This window comes from Oryctolagus cuniculus, chromosome 18, assembly GCF_051225735.1.
Source record: "Oryctolagus cuniculus isolate XC-2025 breed Fujian yellow rabbit chromosome 18, ASM5122573v1, whole genome shotgun sequence".
NCBI classification, from domain to species: domain Eukaryota; kingdom Metazoa; phylum Chordata; class Mammalia; order Lagomorpha; family Leporidae; genus Oryctolagus; species Oryctolagus cuniculus.
This window is the reverse complement of record NC_142884.1, coordinates 11,362,738-11,389,691: the sequence shown is the minus strand read 5'-3', so window position 1 is coordinate 11,389,691 and position 26,954 is coordinate 11,362,738. Positions and strand designations below refer to the sequence as shown.

At 57.6% G+C, this 26,954-nt stretch overlaps 2 protein-coding genes across 4 annotated transcripts in view; both read left to right on the top strand.

Moving 5' to 3' along the window:
* The window catches only part of C5AR1 (complement C5a receptor 1), a 13,203-nt gene extending 2,492 nt beyond the window's left edge, over positions 1 to 10,711 (top strand). Inside the window, exons 1-2 of one of the 2 annotated variants that reach the window (XM_017338811.4) lie at positions 1,450 to 1,481; positions 9,101 to 10,711. In XM_017338811.4, the coding sequence (XP_017194300.1) occupies positions 9,107 to 10,153 (1,047 nt within the window). In that variant the 5' untranslated portion in view covers positions 1,450 to 1,481; positions 9,101 to 9,106 and the 3' untranslated portion in view covers positions 10,154 to 10,711. Of the gene's footprint in view, positions 1 to 1,449; positions 1,482 to 9,100 lie in introns of those variants that run through there. The other variant, XM_089320520.1, reaches the window with a different exon arrangement.
* On the top strand, positions 1,450 to 26,954 carry C5AR2 (complement C5a receptor 2). 2 transcript variants are annotated; one of them, XM_070062048.2, is made up of 2 exons: positions 1,450 to 1,481; positions 23,321 to 26,954. In XM_070062048.2, the coding sequence occupies exon 2, from the start codon at positions 23,336 to 23,338 to the stop codon at positions 24,347 to 24,349; it is 1,014 nt and encodes a 337-aa protein (XP_069918149.1). In that variant the 5' UTR covers positions 1,450 to 1,481; positions 23,321 to 23,335; the 3' UTR covers positions 24,350 to 26,954. The 2 variants fall into 2 exon arrangements, with proteins under 2 accessions (XP_069918149.1, XP_051693320.1); XM_051837360.3 differs by lacking the exon at positions 1,450 to 1,481 and adding an exon at positions 18,833 to 19,414.

The following is a 26,954-nucleotide window of genomic DNA, read 5'->3' as shown; positions in this document are numbered from 1 at the left end:
TTGTGTAACGGCATTGCAGGAGGATTACATTTCCTTATTTCAACAGCGACGCATGGTTATCACAGAGAACAGCCTCCTACCAAGAAGGTAGAATTGAGATAAGAGCGGGCGCAGAACAGGGGCAGAGAATCTAAACTGTTCACTCCCCCAAGTGCATTTGTTCCAGAAAAGCTCATCTTGCAACATGGCACTCAGCGGGGGCCAGGCCACCCACAAGCAAGAGACAGAGAAACCTGAGTTGTTTAGACAGAGAGAGAGCGAGAGCGAGAGAGAGAGAGAGAGAGCGCGAGAGAGAGAGCGCGAGTGCTTGCATCCACTGATCCACTCCCCAAATGGCTGTAATGGCCAGGGCTGGGTCAGGCTGAAGCCAGGAGCCTGGAGCTCCATCTGGGTCTCCCACAGGGGTGCAGGGGCCTAAGCACTTGAGCCATCTTCCTCTGCTTTCCCAAGTGCATTAGCAGGGAGCTGGATTGGAAGAAGTGAAGCAGCCGGGACTCGAACTGGTGCCCATATGGGATGGTGGCATCACAGGTGGTGACTTAGCCTGCTACGCCACAGCACCGGCCCCCGAGGCTGAGTTTTGCACATCCTGAGTGTGGAGGTAGCCCACGAACAGGAAGGGCCCTCCTGTTCCCCTGACCCTTGTCATAAAAGCCCTGGCAAGGGACTGGCTCTGTGGCGCAGTGGGTTGGTTGCCACCTGTGACGCCGCCATCCCACATGGGCACCAGTTCCATTCCTGGCTGCTCCTCTTCTGATCCAGCTCCCTGCTAATGCGCCTGGGAAAGCAGCAGAGGATGGCCCTGAACCCATATGAGAGACCCAGAAGAAGCTCTTGGCTCCTGGCTTCGATCTAACCCAGCCCTGGCTGCTGTGGTCATTTGGGGAGTGAACTAAGAGATGGAAGATCTCTCGCTCTCTCTGTCTCTTTTCTCTCTCTTTAATGCTGCCTTAAAAAAAAAAAAAAACTTAAAGAAAGAAAGACAGAACTCTAGAGAGGAAATTGAATGGGAAAATGTACGCCAGGGCTGGGCCACCCCCCCACCTGCTTGGCCTCTCTGGGCTTCAAAGCAACCGGGCTTGGGGGGCGGGTACTGGGGGCTCAAAGTCCCTTCTCCAGGACTCCAGGAGAGTTGAAGCCAACTGAGCCCCTGAGCCCTTCCCCAGAAGTCTGGGGCTCCAGGAGAGAGAGAGAGAGAGTGAGGAGAGAGCGAGAGAGAGAGCGCCTCAGATGGGGAAACAGGCCAGGAGAGGGGCTGAGCCCCCCCCCCCCGCCCCGGCTGCCGCCCTCTCTGCCTAGGAGGAGGGGCCCTGGGTGCTCTGGGTGTGCACCCATGTCAGGGGGCCCAGCCCAGACGCCCAGCTGGCAGACCAATGAGAACCCCTCCATGAAAGACGGCATTTCCTTCCTCAAGGCTTCAAAAACCATGGGCCAGGCGGGCAGGAGGGTGTCCGGCCTCGGAGCAGGGAGCCCAGCATCTGGTGAGTCTCGGGAGGGGGGAGGCCCGCTCCTCGCCACCCCCTGGGGGGCTCCTTGCCCTCTCCCTAGCTCCCCCCTTCTCTCAGTCTCACCCTCCAGGGCTGGGACAGGACCAAGGAATGAGGTTGCCAAGGGGCTATGGGGGCCCCAAGGGGCTCCGGAACTGAGCAGCTTCCCCAGGGAGGAAGTCCCGGCCCAAGAAGGGAGAATACAGATAAGGCCATCGCAGGCACAGCCAGGGAGATGGCAGGGGCAGAGACCAGGGGGCTGGAATGGCAAAGCCCTGCCCTGCCCTGCCCCGCCCCACTGCACAGTGCAGGTGTTCTGAGTCATAGCCATGGGGGAAACTGAGGCCCGCAGGAGCAGAGGCGGCCTGGCTGTGCCATGGGGTCCATGAGTCTCCGGGGGGAGCCCGGCCCGGCTGCTGTGTCCCAGCCCAGGGCACTGCACCTGCTCAGCTGGTATAGCGGTCTCTGCCTTTGCCTCATCTGAGAGAAAGAGGAAACGGAAAACAGGCTGATGGACCTGGGGGTGGGGGTGGGGTGATAGGGAGGCCGGGGCGGGGCGGGGGGGGGGGGGCTTGAGCAAGCCAGACTTGCACAGGGCGACCAGCTGTCCAGAGACACCCAGGGGTATTCGGCAAAGAAGCCCCGCCCTGCCCGCCAGTCCCGCCTGGTCACCAGACTGTTGGATGCAGTGAAGTGAGGCGGGGCTGGGCTGGGGGGCACCCGGACCTCAGCTTCGCCTGAAGATGGCTGTCCTGGGCTGCCTCTGCCTGGACTTTTAATTTTTAAATTAAAAAACAGGTTATTTTTATCTTCATTTCTTTGAAAGGCAGAGCGACACACACACAGAGAGAGAGAGAGAGAGAGAGAGAGAGAAAGAGAGAGAGAGACTGAAATTCTTCTATCTGCCGGTTCCCTCCCCGAATGCCCGTAGTAGCTAAGGGGCCGGGGCCGGGGCCAGGCCAGAGCTGGGAGTCAGGAGCCCCATCCGGGTCTCCCACGTGAGTGGCAGGGATCCAAGCGCTTGGGCCATCTTTCGGGGCTTTGTATTGGAAGCCGAGCGGCTGACGCGTAAACCGGCACCCCCTTGCACTGCACAGTCTTCCAATGCGAGGCCCCGCCCCCCTGGCGAGGGCCATTCATACGGTCGCCAGTATTTCACCTTTGGGCCTTGTGCCCGGGTTCCCAGAACGACAAGTGCTGAATGCAGGGCCCCGGGCCACTGCCCAAAGCTGCGCCGTTTCTGTCCCCACCTGTGGAGCCCGGGGAGTGCCTGTGGGCGTGACACTCCCCTGCGCAGTGCGCGCGCCCTCCTTGTCTGCCAGCCCGAGAGGCAGCTCGCTGCACCCTCGTGGGACCTGGAGACATGTCTTTTTATTTGGTTTTATTTTTTAACCATATTTATTTACTTGGAAGTCAGAGTTAGAGAGAGAGGGAGACAGAGAGAGAGAGAGAAAGGGAGAGAGAGAGAGAGGGAGGGAGGGAGACAGAGACAGAGGGAGAGGGAGAGAGAGGGCTTCTGTCTGCTGGTTCACTGCCCCCCAAAGCTGCAGTAGTGAGGGCTGAGGTCAGGCTAATGCTAGCAACCTGGAGCTCCATCCTGATGGGAAGTGGAGCAGCCGGGATTCGAACTGGTGCTCATCTAGAATGTCGGCTATGTAGGCGATGGTTTAACCTGCTGGCTCCTTTGATTTTTAAAATGTGAGTGTTAGGGGGTCGGCGCTGTGGCATAGAAGGCTAAGCCTCTGCCTGCAGTGCCGACATCCCACATGGGCACTGGTTCAAGTCCCAGCTGCTCCACTTTCCATGCAATTCCCTGCTGATGTGCCCGGAACAGCAGCAGCAGGTGGTCCAAGTGCTTGGGCCCCTGCACTCATGTGGGAGCCAGGCTCCTGGCTTCAGCCTGGCACAGCCTTGGCCGTTGTGGTCATTCGGGCAGTGAACCAGCGATGGAAGACCTCATTTCTCTCCTTCTCTCTCTGTATCTCTGCCTTTCAAATAAGTAAATAAATCTTTAAAGACAAATGTGAGTGTTAATGGCGGGTGTTTGGCTAATTGATTAAGACACCCACATCTCACATGGGAGATGATTATCTGGGTTTGTTAGCAGAGATGGGGGGTAGGGTCTTGGTTCTTGTCTTCACTCAAGAAGGAATTCAGCTGTGAGACAGCAGTGGTCAGCAAGGTAGAGAGGGCTATTGGGGCAGAACGGATGGGACAGATCTGAGAGACAGACAGTACCCCGTCGCTCAGGTCCCATGGTCAAGTGCAGAGGATGAACCCGGCAGGCGGGGCGGGCGGGTGGCTCACAAGGGAGAGGGGTCTGGTTCTCCGCGGCGCTTTCCCCTTCCCCTCTTTCCTGCCCAGCTTTTGCTCCCTAGTGCCCTCCCCTGGTGCCCGCCTTGGAGGAAGGACCCGAGGTTTTATTGTGTTCTCAGGTGCTGAGAGCTTTCCTGAGGGGGAGGGCTGAGACTGCCTGCAAAGTTCTCGGGGTCGGGGCAGGACTTTGCCGTGTGTAAGTCCTGGGCTCATAGGCTGATTTCTTTTTTCTTTCAAGATTTATTTATTTGAAAGGCAGAGTTACAGAGAGGCAGAGAAAGAGAGGGAGAGAGGGCAAGAGAGAGAGAGAGAGAGAGAGGTCCTCCATCTGCTGGTTCACTCCCCAGATGGCTGCAATGGCCAGAGCTGGGCCAATCCGAAGTCAGGAGCTTCTTCCAGGTCTCCCACACGAGTGCAGGAGCCCAAAGACTGGGGCCATCTTCCACTGCTTTCCCAGGCCACAGCAGAGAGCTGGATGGGAAGTGGAGCAACCGGGACTTGAACTGGCGCCCATATGGGATGCCAGCACTGCAGGCGGCAGCTTTACCCACTGCACCACTGCGCTGGCCCCTCGTAGGCGGATTTCTAACTTCCTCCCTGGCAGGTTCAGTTGCTGGCTCTGGCTCAGGTGCCGTCTCCCGGGGATTGCACACTGTGGGAGGCAGCACTGACGGCCCCGTAGCTGGGCCCCTGCCACCCACAGGGGAGACCCTGGCTGGGATTTTCCTGGCTCCTGACTGATGCCTGGCCCGGCTCCAGCTGTTGCAGACATGTAGGAAGTGAGCCAGTAGATGGAAGCTTCTTCTGCTGCTATTAAAAAAAAAAAAAAAAAAAAAAAAAAAGCGAGTGTTTCTGCTTTGGAATGTTTATAGATTTTTTGTGACTGAGATTGTGCAAATTCAAGAAGACAAATGAGTCAGGTGGCCACCCTGTCCTTGAGGCCACAGCGACTGTGACCTCCTCAGGAGGATCAGCGTGGGGGTGGGGGGAGGCAGGTGAGCACACCCAGGGAAACAGCAGAGGCTGGGGCTGGGAAGGCCTCCGCGTGGCGGGGGGGGGGGGGCAGGTGGAGGAGGAGCTGGCGGGGGGGGGGGGGCGCACATCCAGGGATGCAGCAGGTGTGGCGTTTGGTGCCGTGGCTCATGTTAGCTGTTAGGGTTTTCAGGTTCTTAGAAAGCGAGGAGGCATCTGGTTAGGTTAGCGGGGACGAGCGAGCAGGTGAAGAGAGGCGGGGTTGGGGGTTGAGTCTGCCTGGACCCAGGGCAGGGGGCTGAAGCGAGGCTGCGTTCTGCCTGAGCAGCTGGTAGAGTCCTTTCTTCTCTTCCTTTTTATTTTATTTATTTGAAAGGCGGAGTTACAGAGAGGCAGAGGCAGAGAGAGAGGTCTTCCTTCCCTTGGTTCACTTCCCAGGTGGCTGCAACGGCCAGAGCTGGGCCAATCCAAAGCCAGGAGCCAGGAGCTTCTTCCAGGTCTTCCATGCAGGTGCAGGGGCGCAAGGTCCTGGGCCAACTTTTACTGCTTTCCCAGGCCATAGCAGGGAGCTGGATCAGAAGTGGAGCAGCTGGGACTCGAACCGGCGCCCATAAGGGATGCCGGTGTCGCAGGCTGTGGATTAGCCAGCTGCACCACAGGACCAGCCTGCACAGTCCCTTCTTAAGCGGCTCGCTGGGGGAGGTGCCGAGCGTCACGGGCGCCCTGACCAGGTGGGTGGGGGCGTGTAGAGAGGCTCCTTGGTGACGTTTGCAGTGCGCATCTTAGCAGTTTGCAAAGTCCCGGGTGCGAGGCTTCGCATTTTCTGCGCCTGGCTCCATCGGGCTCAAGTTCAGGCTCAGTGACCTAACAGGGTCTATCAGGTCTCAGCGGCTTGCTAGGTTCTCAGCTGAGACATCGCTCGGGACGCCCGCATCCCAAATCTGAGTGCCTGGGTTCGCATCACCCCTTTGCATCCAAATCCAGCTTTTAAATTTTAATTTAATTTAATATTTTAAATAATAATAATAATAAGTATATATGGGCAAAAGCTGCCCTGGCCCCGTCCCTCTCCCCATCCTGGGGAGGTTGCCTTGCCACAATTTCTGGAGCCAGGCCCATGCACGAGCCCACAGGCACACACAGGTCGGGGAGCCAGAGCGGGCGTGTCCCTGGTTGTAGGCCACATGCTGGGTTCTGAGCCGGCTCTTTCTCCTTTACCCTTGACCTTGGAAGTCCTGCCACAGCGCCACATAGACGCCCCCTCCTCCTTTCTGCGAGCTACCTAGGAGTAGTGATGCGCGTGATTAATTCAGCCGCTCCCCTCTTGCTGGGCACTTGGTGTACTTCCAGCCTCTGTGGGATGCTCACAGCAAAAGCCAGCGAGCTGTTGGCATGCGGGAAGACCCCAGGAGCCTCAGAGTGCTGGAGCGGACATCTCCACTCTGTCCTGCAGATGTCAGGGAGAGGAGAAGTCTGCTGAGCTCATAGCGGGGAAAGGAGCTGGGGAGGGGGAGGGGAGGCTCTGGGCTGGCGGGGAACCAGCAGTGGCAAAAGCTGGCGTCACAAGTCGCTTGTGGGGTCGGGGTAGGGGCAATGTTCAAAACAGGTGGCTGTCTGCTCCGGTGCCAGGATCTGGGCCAGGGGCCAGGGCTTCCGGCTATGCCTGGCACGAGCCCTTTCGTGCCTTGAGGCCTTGGGGACCTGGAGGACAGGAAGTGGGAAGCTGGCTTGTGGTGCTGTGGGGAGGGCGGTTGAGGTTGGGGGTTTACCAGTGCAAGGATTTCAGACGTTTTACTTTTGATTTCGACTGATTTTCAAACATGTAGAGAAATTGCAAGAGTAATACAAATAATATACATTTTACCTAGATTCTCCAAATTTAGTCTATCATGTGTCTTTCCATCTATTCATCCACCTACTCGACCATCCATCCTCCCGGCAACACCGCCCATCTATCAGATTTTAGGTATCCAGTATCTATCACCCATCCACTCATCCATCATCCGTGCACATCATCCATCCATCCATCAACCCAACTATCAATCATCTGTCCATCCACTCACTTATTTTTTTTAAAAGAGTTATTTCTTTTCTTTTCTTTTTTTTGACAGGCAGAGTGGACAGTGAGAGAGAGAGACAGAGAGAAAGGTCTTCCTTTGCCGTTGGTTCACCCTCCAATGGCTGCCGCGCTGATCCGATGGCAGGAGCCAGGAGCCAGGTGCTTTTCCTGGTCTCCCATGGGGTGCAGGGCCCAAGCACCTGGGCCATCCTCCACTGCACTCCCTGGCCACAGCAGAGAGCTGGCCTGGAAGAGGGGCAACCGGGACAGAATCCGGCGCCCCAACCGGGACTAGAACCCGGTGTGCCGGCGCCGCTAGGCGGAGGATTAGCCTAGTGAGCCGCGGTGCCGGCCAAGAGTTATTTCTTTGAGAGGCAGAGTTATACAGAGAGGCAGAGGCAGAGACAAAGAGAGAGGTCTTCTATCCACTGGTTCACTCCCCAGATGGCCGCAATGGCTGGAGCTGTGCTGATCCGAATCCAGGAGCCAGGACCTTCTTCTGGGTCTCCCATGTGGATGCAGGGGCCCAAGGAACTGGGCCATCTTCCACTGCTTTCCCAGGCCATAGCAGAGAGCTGGATCAGAAGTGGAGGAGCCGGGATTTGAACCAGTGCCCATATGGAATACCAGCACTGCAGGCAGCTGTTTTACCCGCTACACCACAGCGCCAGCCCCCCATCTATCTATCTGTCTCTCATCTCTCCATCCAGCTCCCTCTCCCTGTCTATCCATGTCTATCATGTTCTTACTGAATAGTTTTGAGGGTCCAGCGTAGGCCCCATGCCCCTCTACCTCTGAACACCCAAGCATCAGTTTCCCAGGAGCGAGCATTGCACCTGCAGGTGCACTGCCCGGGTGTCGGTGTCAGGATACGCTCACTGCTGCTGTCTGGACCGTGCGCTGTGTCCAAGCTTGTCTGGTGTCCCAGTGGCACCCGCTAGAGTGGACTTGCTTTTCCTGCTCCAGCCTCCAGGCCGGGACTCCAGGCTGTCGTGGGCATCCTGGCTCTGTGGTCTCGGCCCTCGGCCCCTCCTCATCCTCATGACATTGGCATTGGAAAAATCAAGTAAAATTTGGATAATTCACCATCTGAAGTTGTATTTCTTTAGTTTCTGAGAAAGAGAGTCAGACAGTACTTCCGTTCTCTGGTTCACTGCTGAAATGCTGGCGATGGCCAGGCTGAGGCCTGGAGCTGGGACCTGCATCCCGTGGGCGGCAGGGGCCCAGGCACTTGGGCCATGTTCTGCTGGTTGTTCTAGGCCATTAGCAGGGAGCTGGGTCGGAAGTGGAGCCGCCAGGACTGGAACTGGCTCCCATAAGGGCTGCAGGTGTTCCAAGTGGCAGCTTCATCCATTGCGCCACAATTGTGTCGGCTCCCAAACGCCCGATTTCTTCCCGTTCCAGAATCTGAAGGGGTTTCCAAAAGTTCGGGGAAAAATGGACCACGAAGATGTTTGTTTTGGTGCTCAAAGCCTTCGAAGTCCATGCGTAAACACTTTCTGAAGACCTTATCAAAAGTTGGCCAATATGGCCGGCGCCGCAGCTCACTAGGCTAATCCTCTGCCTTGCGGCGCCGGCACACCGGGTTCTAGTCCTGGTCGGGGCGCCGGATTCTGTCCCGGTTGCCCCTCTTCCAGGCCAGCTCTCTGCTGTGGCCAGGGAGTGCAGTGGAGGATGGCCCAGGTGCTTGGGCCCTGCACCCCATGGGAGACCAGGAGAAGCACCTGGCTCCTGGCTTCAGATCGGCGCAGCACGCCAGCCATAGCAGCCATTTGGGGAGTGAACCAATGGAAAAAGGAAGACCTTTCTCTCTGTCTCTCTCTCACACTGTCCACTCTGCCTATCAAAAAAAAAAAATTCCCTCACTTTCTTTTCCCTGCCTTCCCACTCCTCCTTCTCTCTTTACTTGAGAGAGACAGAGAGAGAGCGAGCTCTTCTGTCCACTGCTTCACTCCCCAAATGCCCTTGATGGCTGGGACTAGCCCAGGCCAAAGCCAGGAGCCAGGAGCTCCATCCAGGTTTGCCATATGGGTGGCGAGGGTTCCCCCTGTGGCCTCCCAGGGTGCACGCTAGCAGGAGGCTGAAGTCGGGGTTGGGGCCAGACCCTGGGACACGTGGAGGGTGGGCCGGGCACCTGCCCCAAGCACTGTGAGGTTGGAGCGGAGGGCCAGCCCCCCAGCTGCCTGGGCCCTCCGCACCCCCGTTCCCCAGGAGAAGGCGGTGGCCCACAGAGCCTCAGACTCTCCCTGCCTCTGATTCCACGTAGGCGCCCATGGAAAATAGCACGTACGATTACACCAACTATGACTCTTTGGGGACCCTGGACCCCTCCACCCCCGTGGACAACACTGTCAGAAGGCTACGCCCGACCACCATCGTGGCCCTGGTCATCTACATGGCCGTCTTCCTGGTGGGGGTGCCGGGCAATGCCCTGGTGGTCTGGGTGACGGCGCTGGAAGCCAAGCGGACCGTCAACGCCATCTGGTTCCTGAACCTGGCCGTGGCCGACCTCCTGTCCTGCCTGGCGCTGCCCATCTTGTTCGTGTCCATCATCCAGGAGGGTCACTGGCCCTTCGGCAGGGCCGCCTGCAGCGTGCTGCCCTCCCTCATCCTGCTCAACATGTACGCCAGCATCCTGCTGCTGGCCACCATCAGTGCCGACCGCTTCCTGCTGGTGTTCAATCCCATCTGGTGCCAGAACACCCGAGGGGCTGGCTTGGCCTGGCTGGCGTGCTGCGTGGCCTGGGGCTTGGCCTTGCTGCTGACCATCCCCTCCTTCCTGTACCGCAAGGTGCTCCAGGATGATTATCCGCCCAAGACCACATGCGGTGTGGACTACGGGCACGAGGGCGTGCGCGCCGAGAGGGCGGTGGCCATCGTCCGGCTGGTCGTGGGCTTCCTGCTGCCGCTGTTCACGCTCAGCGTCTGCTACACCTTCCTCCTGCTGCGGACCTGGAGCCGCAAGGCCACGCGCTCCACCAAGACGCTCAAGGTGGTGGTGGCCGTGGTGGTCAGCTTCTTCATCTTCTGGCTGCCCTACCAGGTGATGGGCATGATCCTAGCCCTGCTGCACCCTTCCTCCGCCACCTTCCGGTGGGCCATCCGGCTGGACCCCCTGTGCATTGCCCTTGCCTACGTCAACTGCTGCATCAACCCCATCATCTACGTGGTCGCCGGCAAGGGCTTCCAGGGCCAGCTGCGCAAGTCTCTCCCCAGCCTCCTCCGCAACGTGCTGGCGGAGGAATCTGTGATCCAAGGCAGCAAGTCCTTCTCCCGCTCCACGGTGGACACGGTGGCCGACAAGTGCCAAGCGGTGTGAGGGAGGCTCTGGGGCGCCGGCTCCCGTGCTCGCCCTGCCCTTCCGGGTCTCTCTCTGTCTCTCTCTCTCTCTCTGCTTATTTGGACTTAGCTCTTAGAGGCCTTGGTGAACTCATCTCGGTGGCTTCGAATGGAAATTTTGTTACCCAGAAGCAGCGCTCCTGGCTCCGCGGGTTCCCCATGGATGGATTCAACCAACTGTGCGTCAAAAATGTTTGAAAACTGCATCTGGGAGTGGCGCTTGTGGCAGAGGGGTCGGGCTGCTGCTGTGGATGGCGGCATTGCACACCCGAGTGCGGGGTTCGGATCCTGCCTCCGCTTCCGATCCGGCTTCTTACAGATGCACACTCTGGGAGGTGACAGGCGATGATGGCTGGTGTCTTTGGGTCCCTGCCGCCCATGTGGGAGGTCCGGGTGGAGTTCTAGGGTCTTTGGCTTCGGCCTGGCCCAGTCCTGGCTGTTTTGTGCATTTGGAGAGTGAACGGATGGAGGATCTCTCCTTCTCCCTCCCCCCACCCTCTCTGCTTTTCAAATAAATAAATAGCTGCCCATATACAGACTTGCTTTGCTTGTCATTATTCTGTAAAGAATATGGTAACCCAACCCATGCCTTAGCATTCAGTACACATCGGGCACAAGTAACCCAGAGGTGCTGGAACCTGCTGCAGGTGCTTCAAACCGTTGGTGGGGAAGGGAAGGAAGGGCGCTGTTTTCGGGGGACAGCCTGGGTGTGCAGCTGGGTGTGCACGCAAAGGCTAAGGGGTTTCCAGGAAGGCCTTGAGCACCCTGGGGTGCAGGTGCCCACGGGAAACCGGCAGTCAGTCCCCCAGGGACATCGAGGGGCCGTCACTGTGGCCTCTCACAAGTCACTCTTGTGTAGGAGAAGGTGAGAGCACACAGGTCCAAGAGTTGATTAAAAAGAAAAATACGAGGCTAAAGTGTTCCTTTGTTTTCTTTAAAGTATTAAGTAAAATAAAAAATATATGGTTAGGAGGGGCGGGCACTACGGTGCAGCGGGTTAAGCTGTGATGCCGGCATCTCATATGGGCACTGGTTCGAGTCCCGGCTGCTCCACTTCCAAGCCGGCTCCCTGCTGAGGCACCTGGGAAAGCAGTAGAAGATGGCCCAAGTCCTTGGGCCCCTGCGCCCAACGTCTCGTTCATCACGTGGAGGTGACGTTGCAATATTTCTGCTCACTCGTGTGTGTACGTGTGGGCCTGTGGGTTGGCGAGCATTAGCGGGCAGGCCAGCGAGAGGCCTATGTGTGAACCACAGGGTGCCGTGGGCTGGTCCAAGACGGGAGATAAGGCAGCTGGGGCTCGCGCTGCTGTAAGATGGTGAGACCGCAGCCGCCGCGCCTCACCCCGGGGTTCTCTCTCTTCCTGCTTTCGGTTTCTTGTTGGTGGTGAGTGTTTCAGGAGGGAGTGACCGCGTCCACGCTGGTCTCTTGTCGTCATTGCTATTGTTGTTCCTCTCTTGCTGTGCCTAAGGGATTAAGGGGCTATGGCTGGACTTTAGCCCAGGTGTGTGCATCTAGGTCACACCACAGTATACATAGGGTTAAAAGGATCCACAGTTGCAAGCACCCTTTGAGGTACTGGAGCGGTCCTGTAGGCTAAGCTCAGAACAATGACGTCAGTGATCTGCTAATTGGGCCGGTCACTAGGCTAATCCTCCGCCTGCGGTGCCGGCACCCCGGGTTCTAGTCCCGGTCAGGGCACCGGATTCTGTCCCAGTTGCCCCTCTTCCAGGCCAGCTCTCTGCTGTGGCCCGGGAGTGCAGTGGAGGATGGCTCAAGTCCTTGGGCCCTGCACCCCATGGGAGACCAGGAGAAGCACCTGGCTCCTGCCTTCGGATCAGCGCGGTGCGCTGGCCGCAGCGCGCTGGCTGCGGCGGCCATTGAAGGGTGAACCAATGGCAAAAGGAAGACCTTTCTCTCTGTCTCTCTCTCACTGTCCACTCTGCCTGTCAAAAAATTAAAAAAAAAAAAAGATAAAAAAAAATGATCTGCTAATTGTGCTACACGGAGGCACCAGCTGTGGTGCCTGCCTCCCGCGTCACAGGACCTGGGTTCGGTTCCTGGCTCTGCTCCTGATTCTGGCTTCTTGCTGATTCGGCCCTTGGGAGGCAGCAGTGGCGGCTCAGGTACCTTGTGGGAGACCTGGTTGGAGTTCTCAGCTCCAAGATTCAGCCCTAGTGCAGCGCACCCTGTTGGGGGGCGCTTGGGGGAGTTTCGGTCTGGTTCCTGTGTCTGCGCACTGCCCTGTTGTATCCTCACGGCCCCTCCAGGTGTGACTCAGATAATGACACTGCCCAAGGGCCGGCTTTGTGGCTTAGTGGGTTCTGGTTCGAGCCCCAGCTGCTCCACTTCTGATCCCGCTCCCCACTAAGGCACCTGGGAAAGCAACAGAAGATGGCCCAAAGGACTTGGGTCCCTGCCACCGACATGGGCCACCCGGATGGAGTTCCAGGCTCCTGGCTTCCAGCGGATGGAAGATCTGTCTCTTCCCCCACTCTCTCTGGAACTTTGCCTTTCAAATAAAGAAATAAATCTTAAAAAAAAAAAAAAGCCATGATCTGAGCACCTGCGTGGGCAGGCTCTGTGCCTGGCTGAGCACCCAAAAGACAAACTTTCCTCCCAGACTTGTGGTCACTGGGGCAGACAGCCCCCCTCGCAGGGAAGGCCTGAGCCCCAGCCTCTCTCTCTTGGGCAGTGGCTCCTGGTCCTCCGAGGAGACCCTGGTCTTGCTGGATGCCCTCCCCCCAACAGCAGCCAGCAGCCTGCACCTGCTCCTCCCCAGCTGGCCTGACCTGCCCCGCAGTCCTCTGCCCCTACTTGGCCTGGGGTTTTCCTCTGCTGTTTTGATTTCTTTCTTTCTTTTTTAAATTTACATTATATTTTAAAGGCAGAGACATGGGAAAGAGAGAGAGAGAGAGATAAAGAGAGGATAGATAGAGCTTGTCCATCCACTGGGCCAGACCGAGACCAGGAGCCCGGAGCCCCACCCCTCGTGCCTGGCAGGGGCTCGGGGACTTGAGCCCTTGCCTGCTGCCTCCCAGGGTGCGCACTGGCAGGAAGCTGGAATCAGAAGCAGAGCCAGGACTTGAACCCACGATACGGAGGGAATGCAGTTGCAGTCATCCTGACTGGTGTCTCGACCACCACTGTCTTCCTCTGCTCTTGAACTTGACTTGTGGAACTCTCTCTTCAACCCACCTCTCTTGCCTGCTCTGGTGACTTCCTTCAACATCTCTGTCACCCCTGTCCCCGTCCCTCCACTCACCACACCCGCCCTGACCTCCACGTCCTTCCCAAGCCTCTTCCTCCCTTGGCGACCCCACCCTGGGGACAGCGCCATCGTCCGCCCAGAGCCTGTCTGCTCCAAGCCCTCTCTCCTCTCCCCCTCGGCTTCTGCCTTGCCTCTCGCTGCTCTCCTGGGCGTTGTTTTTCAAAGACCATTCCTGCGGAGTGTGGCCTCCTCCGGGAGGACCTCCCTGACTTCTCCCCTGCCTTCCGAGCCCCCACCCTGCCTCTCTGTCTTGGTTTGCAGGTGGGGTGCAGGTAGCCGGTCTCTCCAACCTGCCGGTTCTCGGAGACACGGCCATAGAACAGCCTTCCAGGGGCACTTTGGAGGTCGATGCGCGGCGTTCAGGTGGTCTTTCCCAGGCAGCTGCTGTGTGGGCTTGACCAGCTGTGTGCCCAGGGAGGAAGTTGGCCCAAGGCCCAGGTCATTGCCACATCCTTAGCGGAGGAATCTGCTAGGTCAACAAGTTGCAAAGGGGAAGTGGAGGGGGCGGAAATGGATGATGGTTTGGCTGAGTCAGCAGGTGTCCAGGGTGGGGGTGGGGAGAACCTGCACTTCTCTGTCCTCAGCGGCTGCAGCCCTGGGCACCCCCAGGCCTGGGCGGGGCCGGAGCTGCTTGCCCTGCCTCTCCTGCGCCCAGTGCCCACCAGGAGGGCCAGCCCCGCCCCGGCTGACCACACACCTGCCATGTCGTGCTTTCCATCAGGCAAGCAAGAGCCGAGCAAAAAGCAATGGAAAGAACCAGGTTAAAAGTCACCTGTGACGATGTCTTCTGTTTCGCCTGCTATATGTAAGATAGTATCATTTTTTAAATTTACTTGACAGAGTTAGATAGAGAGAGAGAGAGACAGAGAGAAAGGTCTTCCTTCCGTTGGTTCATCCCCCAAATGGCCACTATGGTTGGAGCTACACCGATCTGAAGCCAGGAGCCAGGTGTTTCTCCTGGTCTCCCATGTGGGTGCAGGGCCCAAGCACCTGGGCCATCCTCCACTGCCCTCCCAGGCCACAGCAGAGGGCTGGACTGGAAGAGGAGCAACCGGGACTAGAACCCGGCGCCCATATGGGATGCCAGAGTCGCAGATGGAGGATTAGCCTAGTGTGCCACGGCGCCGGCCCAGATAGTATCATTTCAATATGTGATCCATACTTTAAAAATTCTCAGGTAATTACACATTGTTTTTTTTTTTTTTTTCATACGAGACCTCAAGAATTTGGTAGGAATTTTACATTCACAGAATTTATTTTTTTTAAAGATATATTTTATGTATTTGAAAGGCAGATTTACACAGAGCAGGAGAGACAGAGAGAGAGACACACACAGAGGGGGAGAGAGAGAGAGAGATCGTCCATCCACCGGGTTCACTCCCCAAATGGACACCAGGTCTCCCACGTGAGTGGCAGGGGTCCAAGCACTTGGGTGTGTGCACCTGTTACCGCTGTCTGCTTTCAGGGCACCTCCGCCTCCTTACACAGAGGCCACGCCCACTCCCCACCCCACCAGCCCTGGCAACCACTCATCTGCTTCGTTTCTCTCCAGATTTGCTGAATCCAGCCTGTTTTGGCCTCCAAGCATGGCCATTTTGCAGGGGTTGATTAATAAACTTCTAGCACATTCTCACGCAGGGAGCAGGAAACAGCTGATGAGCTGAGGGCCTGGGGCTCAGGGTCCCCAGGGGAAGGCTGAGGAAGGAGCACCTCTCACTGTTCCCCAGGCTTCTAAGGACAACAGTGACTCTGACCTTGGCCTGTAGTAACCACCAGCCCCTTGGGCAAGAGCCCCCAGCCCCAGGGACAGCCGGAAACAGGGGCCTTGCAGCACCTGCTGTGGTTTGGGCGCACTCCTGGAGGTTCCTGTGCTAACATTCAGCGCCCCCTGCGAGCTGAGAGGAGGTGGAAAGTTAATCCCGCTGTGGGGGTGGGGCAGGGTCTTTTTTAAAAAAATTATTTATTTGAAAGGCAGAGTTACAGAGAGGCAGAGAGAGAGAGAGAGAGGTCTTCTACCCACTGGTTCACTTCCAAATGGCCACAACATCTGGACCTGTGCCTATCCGAAGCCAGGAGCCAAGAGCTTTTTCCGGGTCTCCCACACGGGTACAGGGGCCCAAGCACTTGGGGCATCTCCTGCTGCTTTCCCAGGCCACAGCAGGGAGCTGGCTCAGAAGTGGAGCAGCCGGGACTAGAACCGGCTCCCATATGGGATGCTGGCACTGCAGGCGGCGGCTTTACCCGCTACGCCACAGCGCCGTCCTCAGGAGTGGGGTCTATAGGAGGTTGTGAGTTCACAGAGCACCAGGATGGAGCCCCCAGGAGCAAATCCTGATGGCTTTGCGGGAAGAGGGAGAGAGACCAGGATGCTACACATGCATACACACACACACACAGACGTGCACACCCTCTCCCTCTTTCTCGTCGTCTGACACCCGCCCCGCCTCTGTACCCTATCAGCAATGAGGCCGCCCGCAGCTGGCCTGGCAGCCTTGGCCCAGAACCACGAGCCAACAGGAACCTCTTGTCTTTGTACAGTCGCTCAGCCTCAAGCGTTACAGCCAAGAAGAACAGACTGACGCGGATCTGGGCAGCCGGGGCTCCGAGCTCAGCGGCTGTGCAGGGCGTGTGTGGGGATCTGGCGAGCTGGGGGCAGCGCCGGCCGCCCAGGTCAGAATCCCGGCTGCTCCGCTTCTGGTCCAGCTCCCTGCTGATGCACCTGGGAAGGCAGCGGAAGATGGCCCAGGTGCTCGGGCCCCTGCCACCCGCAAAGGAGACCCTGAGGGAGTTCTGGGTTCCTGCCTTTGGTCTGATCTAGCCCCTGGCCATTGGGGGAGTGAACCTCTCTCTCTCTCTCTCTCTCTTTCTCTCTCTTTTTCTGCTTTTCAAATGAATAAAATAAATCTTTAAAAAAGAGAGAGAGAGAGAGAGAGAGAGAGAGCGCCAATTATCTGATAGGTAGACGCTAGGAGCCCTTTTAGCCCTGGGAAAGTTTGCAGTGAGCATGGCCGGCTATGGCCAGCTCTCGTGCGAACCCCCCCACTCCCCCTCCCCCACCCTGTGTCTTCTGTCTCTGTCAGGGCTCATGATGGGGCCAGTTCCCACACAGGAACCACAGGGCCACCCAGGGAGCAGATGGGAGCCACCCGGGGCACTCTGGAGCGACTTCCTGTGCCACGGTGATGTCAGTCTCTGGACACCCACAGCTGAGATGTTGTGGCCGCAGCTGCCCAGTGAGGAGGCTCTGAGCGCCATGGGACCACTTCCGCTCGCTCGGCCTGCACCTGTGCCTGCCAGACGCTCTTCTACACTGCGCTTTTCTTATGGGTTTAAAAAAATGATTTAGGGTCGGCGCTATGGCATAGTAGGTAAAGCCGCCACCTGCAGTGCCAGCATCCCCTGTGGGCGCTGGTTCAAGTCCTGGCTGCTCCACTTCCATTCCAGCTCTCTGCTGTGGCCTGGGAAAGCAGTAGAAGCTGCCCCCAAGTCCTTGGACCCCCGCACCCACTTGGGAGACCCAGAGGAAGCTCCTGGCTCCTGGCTTCAGATCGGCTCAGCTCCAGCCATTGCAGCCATCTAGGGAGTGAACCAGCAGATGGAAGATCTCTCTCTCTCTCTCTCTCTCTCTCTCTCTCTCTGCCTCTGCCCCTCTGTAACTCTGCCTTTCAAATGAATAAATACATAAATCTTTATTTTAAAAAAGTAATAAGAAAACAGTGTTTAACAAATGATTTATTTATTTGAAAGGCAGAGTTACAGAGAGAGGCTGAGACAGAGAGAGAGAAAGGGAGATGTTCCGTCTGCTGGGTCACTCCCCAGATGGCTGCAACAGACAGGGCCCGGCCAGGCTGAAGCCAGGAGCCAGGAGCTTCTTCCAGGTCTCCCACGTGGGTGCAGGGGCCCAAGCCCTCGGGCCGTCCTCTGTTGCTTTTCCAGCAAGGATCTGGATCAGAAGTGGAGCAGCCGGGACATGAACTGGTGCTCATATGAAATGAGCCACAACACTGGCTCATGTTGTTAATATTGCAAACATGTACCTAGCATGTGCGGGGCGAGCATTCCTCACGCGAAAATCCAGAATTCAGGATGCTCTGGCATCTGAAGCTATTTGCCGACAGGATTCCCCTAGCAGACAACGCTCCAGGCTTCAAAATGCGGGGGCAGTAAAGATACTGGATGCAGTTGCATGCACTGGTTTTGGAAAAGTAACTGAGGAGTTTCCTGTTTATACTTGGTCCTGTCCCCATAGTAGCTCATTAGACGTATGCAAATATTCCCTAACCCTGCACAGTCTGAACTCTGAGGCACTTCTGGTCCCAACCGTTTCATCTAAGACAAAACTCACCCTGTGCTGTAAGCCATGCACGGCTCTCTGCTCACAGTACAACCCATTTCACAGATGTGGAAGTTGAGGCTGAGAAGGGCTGAGGACTTGCAACTCGACAACGGTGGACCTGGAATATGACTCTTGTCATTCGGTCTCTCTCTCATTAAAGATTTATTTATTTCTTTATCCAAGAGACAGAGTCACAGACAGAGAGTGAGGGAGAGACACAGAGCGAGGTCTTCCATCAGCTGGTTCACTCTCCAGTTGGCCACAATGGCCTGAGCTGGGTCAATCTGAAGCCAGGAGCCAGGAGCTTCTTCCAGGTCTCCCACGTGGGTTCAGGGGCCCAAGCACTTGGGCATCTTCTACTGCTTTCCCAGGCCATAGCAGAGAGCTGGATCGGAAGTGGAGCAGCCGGGACTCGAACCAGCGCCCGTATGGGATGCTGGGGCTGCAGGTGGTGGCTTTACCCGCTACGCCACGGCGCCGGCCCCTGTCAGTTTCTTGGGTCTCTGTTCTCAGCCATTGTGAAGTGGGGAAGGGGCCCTGGGTGCAGAAGTCAAGGCCCTGCTCACAACACCCACACCCTATATCAGAGGGTGTGTTTTGAACCTTTGTGGCCCTGAGACACAGCCATGATGGCTCAAATACGTGGGTCCCTGCTACCCACGTGGGAGACCCAGATGGAGTTCCAAGCTCCTGGCTTCCATCTGGCCCAGCCCTGGCTGTTTTGGGCACTTCAGGAGTGAACCAGTGAGCGCAAGATCTCTCTCTCTCTCTCTCTCTCTCTCTCTCTCTCTCTCTGCTTTCACATAAATGAAAGATAACCAAGAACTGCCATGACGGGATGAACCCAGTGCTCGCTTTGCCAGTCCAGATGCCTGGGTTCGATTCCCAGCTCTGTGCTCCTGACTCCCGGCTTCTGTTGAGGCAGACCTGGGGGGCGGCAGCGACGGCTTGAGGAGCTGGGTCTCTGCCCCCCACCACCCGCCCCCGGCCGGGGACTCGGCTGTGGTTGCGAGGATTTGGAGAGTGAACCAGCACCTGGGAGCCCTCTTTGTCTTAAATTAGAAAAATAAAAAGACTCCAACCGTCATCTTTCCATTTTGCAGATGGGAAAACTGAAGCCCAGACAGGGGCCGGGACTTAGCACTTGTTTGTGTTTTGCTCACTGCGGAAGCCTTGGCCTCTGTGCCGCTAACCCTGGGCCACCCCCACCCCTACGCCCAGGGCAAAGGAGAAGGAAGGTTTATCTGTGCTTGCGGCCGGCTGGAATGAGGATGGCAGGCTCTGGGGGGCCCCGTGGTCAGGCCAAATCCCGGCACTGAAGGTCAAACCACAGGCAGGTGTGGCTTCCAGGAAAGAGGGGAGGTGAGGTGAAGGGCTGTGGACACTGGTCGGCTCTCCGCCCACTCACTCCAGCCCCGCCAGTCCCGAGGGCTGCCCTGTCATTTAGGGACATGTGAGTCACCGGCAGGAATTGGGACAAACACTCCCTGGGAGTGGGAAAAGTCTCTCCTGGTTCCCGGTCAGTGCCCAGAGCTGCAGACTCAGACCCCCAACAGCCCGGGTCCTGGCTGTGCTCCTGGCTCCTGCACCCACGTAGCGTTTGGGCAAATCGGGGGACCCCCTCCTGCAGGAGATGGTAAGGATGTGGCGGGGGGGGGGGACACAGGGAGAGGGTGGGGAGTGACCTCTCAGAGCCCTAGGAGGAGAGTTAGGATTTGGGAGGTGAATTGCAGCCCCGGGTTCTTGGAATGCGCTCTGGCCCGGGTCCCGGGAGCCAAGTGTTTTCTCGCACTCAGACGTGCAAGGACAACTTCGCTCCAGCTCCTGGAACTCCCGCGGCCCCTGACTCCAGCAATGCCAGGAAGGGGCCCTGAGCCCTCCCGGTTCGCAGGCAGAGTGCAGGGGTGGAGGCAGGGCCAGCTGGGGCCCCTGGGGGTCTGAACCCCTCTGCCGATCTTGAACTTGATGCGAGTGGGATTACTGCACACACGTCCGTGTGCCTGGCTTCGGTCCCTCAACACTGCAGGGTGACACCCACCGGTCTCTCACACATTGTCCTAGACCCCTCCCCTCCCGGGGGAACACACCTCGGGGTGTCGGTTCCTTCTGCTGTGGGTGAATGATTCTGGCACCTGGCTTCCGGTGAGCTCTGGTCCCCCCACCTCCACCCCCGGCCAGCTGATACCAACACAACCAAGAGACTGGTGTGAGCTCATGGACCTCCTAGCCGCTCTGTGCCTCGGTCTCCTCCTTCATTTCTTCCGCTCATCGAACGTCACCTGTCCCCTCGCTGTGGCTGCGGGGCACACAGGGGAGCACGCACAGAGGGGAGCTGGGGGCGGGGCTTGGGGGTGGGAACCAGGAGGTCACAGCCTTGACTTCTGGGACTGTGGGCGACAGTGCCACGCACCTGGGAGGCCTGTTATGGGGGTCATGTCTGGAACACAGTAGGTGCTCAATAAACATCACCTATTAGTTTAATTATTTAAAGAAAAAATAGGGATGGGGGCCAGCGCTGTGGCGCAGCAGGTAAAGCTGCCACCTGAGACGCCAACATCCCATATGGGCGCTGGTTCAAGTCCCAGCTGCTCCAGTTCCCGCCCAGCTCCCTGCACAAGATGGCCCAAGTGCTCAGGCCCCTGCACCCACGTGGGAGGCCTGCATTGAGCTTTCAGCTCCCAACTCCATCCCACGCCCCACCCTGGCCATTTAGGGGAGGGAACCAGAGACTGGGAGCTCTGTGTGTCTGCACCTCTGTCTTCGCCTCTGCCAAGCAAGCTTCCCGAAGTTAATCAGCAGGCCCAGGGCTGGGCGTGGCGTGCAGGGGCCGAGAGGCTGTGTGCTCCTGTGATAATAGGAGCCAGGACGTGGGAGGCGCCCATGGAGCACCGGCGCCGGAGAGGTCCTACCCACCACTCGGTCACTCTTCAAATAGCCACAAGGACAGCCGGAGCTGGGCTCCATCCGGGTCTCCCATGTAGGTGGCAGGGACCCAAGTGCCAGGGACATCACCTGCTGCCTCCCAGGGTACAGGTTAGCAGGGAGCTCGAATGTTGACTCGAACCTGGGTGCTCCGATGCAGGGCACAGGGGACTTAACTGCTGTGCCAAACGCCCTCCCCTCTTCCCTTCTCTTCACCTGTTGGCAGCTTCCGGCATCCTCTAAGGTGGGTACACTCTTGTTCCCACTTTACAGATTAGCAAACAGAGGCACAGAGAGGTCAGGCAGCTGACGAGGGTTTCAGTCTCTGTTTTTTAAGATTTATGTATTTATTTGAAAGTCAGAGCTACAGAGAGAGAGAGAGAGGGAGAGAAGGAGAGAGGGAGAAAGGGAGAAAAGGAGAGAGAGAGCGCGCAAGAGAGAGAGGTCTTCTATGCACTGGTTCACTCCCCAAATGGTTGCAACGGCCCAGGGCTGGGCCAGCCCGAAGCCAGGAGCCAGGAGCTTCTTCCGGGTCTCCCACATGGGTGCAGGGGCCCAAGGACTTGTGCCGACTTCCACTGCTTTCCCAGGCACATTAGCAGGGAGCTGGGTCGGAAGTGGAGCAGCCAGGACTCAACCTGGCATCCATATGGGATGCTGGGGCTGCAGGCAGAGTTTAACCTGTTACGCCACGACGCTGACCCCGAGGGTTTCAGTTTTGAAAGCCAGAGAAGGGATGCAAAACAAGAGGCCGGGCCTGTGAGCAGGGGCGGAGGGCAGAGGCCCCTTAACTTCCTCTCCGTCCTTCCTGCTGGGTCAACCCCAGCCGGAGCTCGGGGCAGTGCCAGCCCACAGGAGTCAGCAGAGAACTGCATGGGCCCTGGGTACCCGAGCCGCCGTCAGAGCCACCGCCCTGTGCAGGCGTTAGCTCTCACGTCTTCCCCAAAACTGATGAGGTAGCTTTGTCTCGATGACTCATCCACCGCTCAGGTCTGTGGCTGAAGGTCACGTGGCCGGGTCTATACTGCCTTCCAACTGTTCAGTGTCTAAGGTTTGCGGATGCTACTCCCGGGATTCCAGAGTGGGGCGAGCGCGGTTTGAAACCCAGCGCCGTGAGTGACCCAGCTGAGTGCTGCGGTATCCTCATCTGCAGAATGGGCGCAGCGATGGTCTCGCCCTCGGAGGCTTGGTGGAAGTGCGCCGTGCTGTTTTAAGGCCCCTGGAGTATTGCCAAGGGCTTTGCAGAGGGTGGCTTCTGGCCACCAGGGCTTGTGTGGGCTGGGACACGCTGGGCTGGTTTTCTGGTTAGCGCCCTCGCTTTCGCGGCTCCCGCGGCGTTTGGAGTAAAAGATAAAAATCGCGGCCTCTGTGCTGGCCCTGCCCGCCTGCTCCGCTCCAGCCACCCCGGCCTCCTGCCTGTTCCTTGATCGTAAGCAGCACCTCCCTGCCTCTGGGCTTTTGTACCAGCTGTTCCCTGTGCCTGAATTCCCTTCTGCCAGGTCCCCCACCCGTCTGCCTCCCTCGCTCTCCCCACAGCACTTACTCTTCCTGGAATGCTGCTGATCTACTTCTTTTCCGGCTGACTCCTCCCCCTGGACTGTCAGCTCCCAGGCCACAGAGGTTTGTGTGCCTTGTCCCCTGCAAGCCTGGGTACCTGGAGCCGCAGGCGACACAGAGGAGCTCCCGGCCCTGGGGCTCTGCGTTGAGCGAGTGAGTGGATCTTACCGAGCCCGGTCGCTTCTTTTGCCTGCTTTCCTACTTGCATGATTACTTTGTAAAATGGCCCTAGAAGGATTCTAGAAAGTTCCGTATGTTCTCCCTCTGGGCGACCATTTCCTGAATGAGTTCAGGTTGTGAAACCTGCAAGCTGTCTGGTGAGACGCATGCGCTCTGTTGTTGGCTTGTCTTCTACGCTCTAGCTTACACGAAATAAATACATCTTCAAAGGCCGAGTGACAGAGAGAAAGGGATTTTCCATCCCCTGGTTCACTCCCCACATGGCTGCAACAGCCAGGGCTGGGCCGAGCTGAAGCCAGGAGGAGCCAGGCGCTCCATCCGGGTCTCTCCCTTGGGTAGCAGGGGTCCAAGAGTTGGGACTCTTTTCTGCTGCCTTCCCAGGCGCACTAGCAGGGAGCTGGACTGGCCGGGGCTGGAACCTGCGCTCCGATATGAGATGCTGGTGTTGCAGGCAGCGGCTTAACCCACTGTGCCACAGCACTGGCCCCCGCCCGGTACTTTGCAAATGCTCTGTAGCCATGCGCAGCTGGCGGCGGCCAGCTCACCGGCCAGCTCAGGCAGGCGACATTTGCACCCACGTGGAACTTTCCACCGGACGGCGCCACTCTGGAATTCCGAGTCATCCACGGCTAGGGTTCTCTCGGTTGAGCATTCCGGAATTCCGGGATGTCCCTCACACTAGAGTCCTTGTGGAATGTTCTAGAATTCCTAGGCGAGGCACGCGCTGCGAGCTGTGAGCATTGCAGCCCTCACCACGCCGCAACATGCAAGGCGAGTTCTCAGAGCGTGAGACCCTGCTGCAGCACGGGCTGGGGTCAGCTGGGCTTCGTCCACCCCTGGGGCGCTCGTCGCTGACTCCCAGACGCGTTTCTCTCCCGTCCAGGCGTCTGGGACACCGATGGAGAACACATCTCTGAGCTACGACTACGGGGATTATAGCGACCTCCTGGATCTCCCCGTGGACTGCCCCGACGGCACCTGCCTCTCCGCCCGCCCCGGCCACGTGGCCCCGCTCCTGCTCTACGCCGCCATCTTCCTAGTGGGGGTGCCAGGCAATGCCATGGTGGCCTGGGTGGCCAGGAGGGAGGCCAGCCGCTCCGCTGGGGCCGCCTGGTTCCTCCACCTGGCCGTGGCGGACCTGCTCTGCTGCCTGTCCCTCCCCATCCTGGCCGTGCCCATAGCTCAAGGGGGCCACTGGCCGTACGGGGCCGTGGGCTGCTGGGCTCTGCCCTCGGTCATTCTGACATCCATGTATGCCAGCGTCCTGCTCCTGGCGGCCCTCAGCGCGGACCTCTGCCTGCTGGCCCTCTGGCCGACCTGGTGGGCGGTGGCGTGGCGGGCGTGGGGGGTGCGGCTGGCCCGGGCGGCAGCCTGGGTGCTGGCTGTCCTGCTCACCGTGCCTTCTGCCATCCACCGGCGGCTGCACCAGGAGCACTTCCCCTCCCGGCTGGAGTGCGTGGTGGACTATGGGGGCTCAGCTGCGGCTGAACACGCCGTGACCGCCGCTCGCTTCCTGCTGGGCTTCCTGGGGCCGCTGGCGGTCGTGGCCGGCTGCTTCGGGGCTGTTCTGTGCCGAGGCGTCCGACGCCATCGGCCACTGTGCACGGCCGTCATCGTGGGGTTTTTTGTCTGCTGGGCCCCCTACCACTTGCTGGGGCTGGTGCTGGCCGTGGCGACCCCGAACTCTGCGCTCCTGGTTCGGGCCCTGAAGGCAGAGCCTCTGGTGGTGGGCCTGGCCCTTGCGCACAGCTGCCTCAATCCACTGCTGTTCTTGTATTTTGGGAGGGCTCAGCTCCGACAGTCCCTGGCCGCTGCCTGTCGCTGGGCCCTGAGGGAGTCCCAGGGTGAGGACGAAAGCGTGGTCAGTAAGACAGTCCCCAGCCACGACCTGGTGTCGGAGATGGAGGTGTAGGCAGAGGGACACGGCTCTCTCCCTTCTGTTCGCTTTCACAAATCTGGCCTCAGGCATGGCAGGATCCAGGGGCAAGATAGGTCGGCCAGACAGGGGCCTCTCGGGCCAGGCGATGTTTCAGACAGAACTCGAAGAAGGGAGGGAGGTGCCGTGCTCAAATCTGGAGAATGTCCTTCCCAGGGAAAGACGTCCACAGCACATTCCGGGGACGTGGAGGAGGTCCGTGTGCAGGGGGGTAGTGGTGGGAGAGGGCAGGAGGGGGCAGTGGGGGGCAGCTTCGGGAAGTCTTCTGGGCCATGGCTGATGTCTGAGTCTACAGGGAGGCTCCGAGCTGCCGGAGCTGGATGAGATACAGGACACACCGCTAAGTTTGAATTTCAGATAAGCGACGAGGAAGTTTTAGTGTAAGTACAGCCCATAAAGCATTTGGGATATACTTATGCTAAAGGTTGTGTTTGTTGCTTATCTGACATTCAAATTGAACTGAGCACAATGTATTTTTTTTTCCCCTAAATGAAGCAACTATTCTCAGCAGAAGAGTGTCCTGACTTGACTTGGATTTTCATAAGATCCTGCTGGTGGCTGGTGGCGATGTGGGAAAGGGGCAAGAAGGAGCCTGGTGAGGAGGCTACTGCAATAGTCCAAGCAGAGGCGAGGGTGACTTGGGTCAGAGTAGTGGGGCAGAGGCGCTGAGAAGATGATGGGCACGTGCCTTAGCTTTCTGGATCCTGGAGCACACGGAGTAATGGCCCCCAGTGAGGTCCACGTTGGAGTCCCCTGGACCCGTGTCTGTGCGACCCCACGTGGGGTTTTGTGAGTTGGACCGGGTTAAGGATCCTGAGTGGGGTGAGCCCAGTGCCATCACAAGAGGGCAGGAGCGGGAGTCAGGAGCGGGCGTGGTGACACTGGGTGCGGTGGTCAGAGCGGTGTGAAGAGGGGGCCGCCAGCCAAGGCCTCCAGATACCAAGACGGTGCCCTGTGTGCTTTTCTGTGGCGCCCTCCGGGCTGCATTGGGCGTCCTCAGGCTGGGGCCGCGTGCAGGGGCGCCCATCTGATGGAGCCCGCCCAGCGCAGCGTGGTGAGCTCACGCTGTCTGTGGCTGTCAGATGCATCGCAGCGGAAATCCAGGCCCTCAGGCCCCCTGGACACAGCTCAAGGGCTCCGCTGTGGCTCCCGCGCTGGACACACAGTCACAGGACACCTCTGGCTATGCCGCGCCAGGACCGCAACCAGCTCAGGGCTTTTGAATCACACAGGGTGGGTACCCGCACTGCTGTCACTTCTCCAGGAACGCACCTGACCCAGAATTCCACAACAAGCCACAGTGAACCTGGTCCCAAGACTTGTGCTCTTCCCTGGCGAAGATTCGCCCTCAAAGACCCCCTCAAATGACACTTCCTCCAGGGAGCCCTCCCGGATTACTCATCCCCCTCCTAAGGCAGGGTGTACTGGTTCCTACTCCGAGACTCAGGACTGTAAGTTCAGAGATAAACTATAAATTCTCCAAAGACAACTCGGGACCACTTTAATTTCTGTCTCTCCTCTTCCTGTGCCAGGGCTGAGAAAGAACCAAATACTATCTATAGCCTTGAGGTCCTGGACAGTGGAGACCTGTTTTTTCCAGACTTTTTCTTCACATGAACTTTGAGGAACACAAGTTCCCCACAGCACATGCTGTATTTGTGGCTATTTTATTCAGAATTATGAAGACCAAGAGTGTCCTGTAGTATGAATTTTGTCCTGGGAAAAATTCTGTGGCTTCTTGAAAAGTTTGGGGAAAAAAAAAATCCTGCCATAACCAGTCGGGACCATGTAAGAGATTTCCTCAATAAGTTCTTTCTGACGTCTTTTGGATTTTTGAAATTTTTGTCATTGTTTACTTCATTAACTGTATTTTTTTTTAACTTTTATTTAATGAATATACGTTTCCAAAGTACGAATAATGGATTACTATGGCTTCCCCCCCATACCGTCCCTCCCACCCACAACCCTCCCCTTTCCCACTCCCTCTCCCCTTCCATTCACATCAAGATTCATTTTCGATTATCTTAATATACAGAAGATCAGCTTAGTATACATTAAGTAAGGATTTCAACAGTTTGCTCCCACACAGAAACATAATGTATTTTTTTTTTAAAGAATAAATGTCACGCATGTCTGTGGTGGAATGAGAAGGCCATGCCAAGATGGCCGCTGACAAGCCAGCTTCAGTTACTCAGGAATGGCTTCAAAACCACATGGCAACAGAGCCTGCCTGGCAACAGGCTGTGATTGGTTAGGGCATAGACCGCCCCTTGACCGGATTGGCTGCCTCAGCTATATAAGCTGATGTACCAACTGAAATAAATGAGTCTGCGGGCTGCTCGCCTCTGGCCCGCTTTCACCTGACTCCCAGGGTCTGTGTGGTGACTCCGCGCCTCTTGCCCCCACCGCGCTTCTCCTCTCAGAACGAATCCACAGCAACACATGTCAAATCTACGTCTTGAGAGATTTAGTGTAAGTCTGTTTTTGTTGCTTGTTGTAATTCTTCCTTTGTTGTTCTTAAGTTTGTTTATTTGTATTGTTTGATTTGGACTTTTTTTAAACAATAAAATACCAATTTCTT